The sequence below is a fragment of the Galeopterus variegatus genome, unplaced genomic scaffold (genome assembly GCF_000696425.1).
Source record: "Galeopterus variegatus unplaced genomic scaffold, G_variegatus-3.0.2 Scaffold10294, whole genome shotgun sequence".
NCBI lineage: Eukaryota > Metazoa > Chordata > Mammalia > Dermoptera > Cynocephalidae > Galeopterus > Galeopterus variegatus.
In genome coordinates this window covers 18,250-21,947 of record NW_007736405.1, presented here as the reverse complement: position 1 = coordinate 21,947, position 3,698 = coordinate 18,250, and the positions used below count along the sequence as shown (strand labels likewise).

General features: G+C 62.0%; 1 protein-coding gene across 1 annotated transcript in view; it reads right to left on the bottom strand.

Moving 5' to 3' along the window:
- The window catches only part of LOC103609916 (epididymal-specific lipocalin-8-like), a 5,347-nt gene extending 2,031 nt beyond the window's left edge, over positions 1-3,316 (bottom strand). The window contains exons 1-7 of the mRNA XM_008594176.1: positions 3,224-3,316; positions 1,897-2,027; positions 1,393-1,463; positions 957-1,061; positions 786-875; positions 665-690; positions 64-189 (exon numbers count right to left, since the gene is read on the bottom strand). Coding sequence (XP_008592398.1) covers positions 64-189; positions 665-690; positions 786-875; positions 957-1,061; positions 1,393-1,463; positions 1,897-2,027; positions 3,224-3,316 — 642 coding nt within the window. The remainder of the gene's footprint in view (positions 1-63; positions 190-664; positions 691-785; positions 876-956; positions 1,062-1,392; positions 1,464-1,896; positions 2,028-3,223) is intronic.
- Between the last annotated feature and the right edge of the window lie 382 nt (positions 3,317-3,698).

The following is a 3,698-nucleotide window of genomic DNA, read 5'->3' as shown; positions in this document are numbered from 1 at the left end:
GCCTGTGGGGAGGAGCTCCTCTAAATCAGCTCCTGCCACATAGAAGGGCAGAGGCTCAGGGACCTGCGCGGCCTGCGGAGGCTCCGGGGGGCAGTGGTCGGGGCCCCATGCAGCCTGGATTTGGGCAAAGCACCCGGTTCTGTGAGCCTCAGTTTTTCTATCTGTAAAGTGGGGTAACAGTCCCAACCTCTAAGGGCTAGGCTGAGACAAAGTGAGGTCATGCAGGTGAGGGGTTAGCACCATGCCAGACACAGGGAGTCCCAGATGGTACCCACAGGGCCTGCACCCCCCACCCAGACCCCAGGCAGGACCTGAAAGAGCAGAGCCAGCTGGCAGCCTGTACCCCCTGCTGGATGGGAAAGATGGGGACAAGAGGCCACCGTCCCCTCCCCCAACAGCTCTGTCTTCCATGTCCCCAGCCTTCTAGGGTCCCCACTTGGCTGCCTGGATCACCACCCTAAAGGCTCCAGCGCTTTCCAAACCACAAAACTGGTGCCTCTCCAGAGTCACTCATCAGTGCTGTTGGGCGTCCTGCTCAGAGAAGGGGACGCATGGGCCCTGTCCCACCCTGGGGCCAGGATCTAGAGCTAGCTGGGGCTCTCAGGCCAAGGACTGAGCCCAGGGTCCCAAGGGCTTCAGGACAGACTGAGGGGTGCAGGCTCACCTCCTTCAGGAGCTTGGCACACCTCCCTGCGGGACAGGCAGAGTGAGGTGCTGGCAGGCCAGCATCAGACCCCCCACAGGGCCCCCCGTCCAGCGTCCCCCACCAAGGCCCCTGGACTCACCCTGCCGGGCCACCAGGTAAAGGCCCGTGTCTGCTGTCAACTGCCGGAACCTCCAGAAGCCAGGCTCATCCTCGTCCTCAAGGCTCCGGGCTGTGGAGGCACAGTGGGGCTGGGCCGGAAGTCCCAGGGAGGGCAGCGGCAGGGCAGAGCCCCCACCCGGACCAAGCTTACTGAAATACTTGAACACGTGGAAGTCCCTGCCTTGCCAGAGCAGGGACACCTTCAGGATGGCATAGCGCTCATAGTCCGTGTCCAGCACGCGGATCTCCCTGTGGCCTTTGGGAGCCAGCAGAGGGGTTGGGGAAGACTTTCTGCAGACGCAGGTAGCCCCTGCACAGCGGACCTCGGGGCCTGGGGTCTGCAGGGTCTAACTCCGTCCTGTTGCTGCTCAGCACCCAGACCCTCCCATGATGCCTGGGTGGGGGGACACTAGAGCGGCCCTTGAAGGACGACCCAGCATGTTGGTTGGAGAATGAGAGTGTCTGGGCGTGAAGAGAGCAGGGAACACACGGGAACAGCAAGGCCAAGTGCTGTTGGGGGCGGGGACGCCGTGGAGCTGGTGCGCAGGGCAGGGCTGTAACTGCAGCGACGGGGCGGTGGTGCTTACCAGGGAAAGTGAATTTGCCTGCAACGTCTATTTCTGAGCCGACCATACTTTCTGTCTCGCAGCTTCCTGAGCTGGAAGCAGCAAATGGCCCATTAGGAAAATGCCAGCCGCGTTCCATCTGCGGAGCACGTCCCCAGGGCCACGTCTTCAGGAAGGGCTCTGGCAGCGTGCTAGAGCATCCTGGAGCCTGGAGCAAGACCAGGAGGGCGACCCTGCGGGGGCTGCGCTGGCCTCTCCCTTAGGGGCTTGGTCGCCTCCAGCGAGCCACCTGCCCCTGGGCCTGTTTTCCTTTCTTATAAATTCACGGGGCTGCATAGAAACTACGCTTATGTTTGGGAGAAAATGTAGAACCAGGAGCCTGGGGGTCTGGCTTTCTCTGGGAGGGCTGGTCCACAGAAGGGACAGCATGCAGGCCAAACCCCACAAGTGCAACCCCAGCCACTCGTGCCTTCCTTCCCACAGGCTGCCCTGGTCATGGCCCAGCAGGGTCCCTGAGCCTCTCACTTGTTATACGCGACCTTGACGGTCAGGTTGCTCCCGCTTGGCGTGAGGAACAAACCCTCCACCCTCTTGGGGGCCTTCAGCACCAGGTTTTGGTCAGAGGCCACACCGACTTCCCGCCAGAATCCTGCAATCTAGAGAAAAGAGCCAGAGCTGTCCCCAGCTCTGAGCAGGCAGACTAGGACACCTGTCCCTGGGCTCCGGGGGCATTGCATGGACCACTGCACAGGGAGCTGGTGGGCTCCGAGAGGCCGGCCGATGGCTGGAAGACTTGGTGGTGAAGCAACTTGTCCCCAGGAGCGTCATCCTTCCAGGGTTCCCTTCAGGCCATCAGATGGGGCGAGCCCCTCCCCACAGAGCTGCCATGGGCCGGATCCCAGTCCCCCAGAGGAACGGGCCTCTGTGGCTTCCTGGCAGGGCATGCAGGCAGCACAAGCAGGCCCTGACCATCCTTGGGGACAAGATGTGGGAGTGAGGGACAGGCATGGGAGAGAGGGACTGGAGAGCCAGTGCGGAATGTGACAGCACCAGGAAACACGGCTCATCCTGGCAGGGCATGCAGGCAGCACAAGCAGGCCCTGACCATCCTTGGGGACAAGATGTGGGGGGTGAGGGACAGGCATGGGAGAGAGGGACTGGAGAGCCAGTGCAGAATGTGACGGCACCAGGAAACACGGCTCGGGCTCAGGACCCATTGGCGGCTGGAGCCCTTGCCCCGCGGAAGGTGCATGATTCTGCCGACCGCACTGTAGGAGGGACCTCCTGCCTTCAGCATCCACCCAGAACCCAGGACTTCACCTGAAGTTTTTGGAAACTGATCCTTTTTTACAACATCTGTTATCTCTGAGCCTGCCCCACAGCCGACACAGACTCTGTGGAGAAAGATCGCCAGCAAAGAAGCATCTGGAAGGGAACCAGAGCCTCCAGCCGAGCTCTCCACATCAGGAAAGTCCTCTCTGGTTCCCAGAGTGTGGGGGCCAGGGGGTGTAGGAGGATCCCCACTGACCCAGGGAGCAGCAGAGGGCCACACTGCACCCCTGACCCTGGAAAACCCCGGAGAACCAGCTGGCCTGGCTGAGGACACAGGGCTGCCTGTGGGAGACCCTCAGGACGTCCTCAGACCCGGGGAGAGGAGAGGCCTGAGCTCAGGGACCCCTTAGCAGCCTGTCCTCCTGGGAGCTGAGCTGGGTGGGTGCTGGTGCCCCCGGGTAGCTGCTCTGGGGGTGGAGGGACAAGGATTGGGGACCTGCTGGACACTGTCTGGGCTCCTCCCTGCCTGCCCCCCTCCAAAGCCCTGGAGTTTGCCTTCAAGCTGAGAAGGAAAAGCCACCTTCTGTCGGTCTAGGTCCACCATGAACGTGTCCACCTGCACCCGAAGCACCCCGAGGATGCCCAGCATGGCACTCAGCAGCCTGGCCGCCATGGCAGGTCTGGGCTCACGGCACCTCTGCCCCTCAGCTCCTGGGTTTATATCTGCAGAGCGAGCGAGCAGGTGTGTGTGGTCACCCGGAGAATGTCATCAGGCAACTTGGCTGCAACAGCTCAGACTTCAGAGTCTCTGCACAAGTGACTTCCGGTCTCAGTGACACCCACACCCACGGGAGGGTCGGCCTGGACCTGAAAGCAGCCACACCAGCCATCTTCCTGGCATGTGGACAACAGGGGACACTGCAGTGGGCTTGTCTGGGGGCGTGAGAGCCGGAGGCCCCACCCATACCATCTGGGGCTCTGCTGACCCACCTGCTCATGGGACACTTGGTTTTTCGGGCTCTCTCTGGTTGGTCTGAGGACGAGGGAGCAAACAC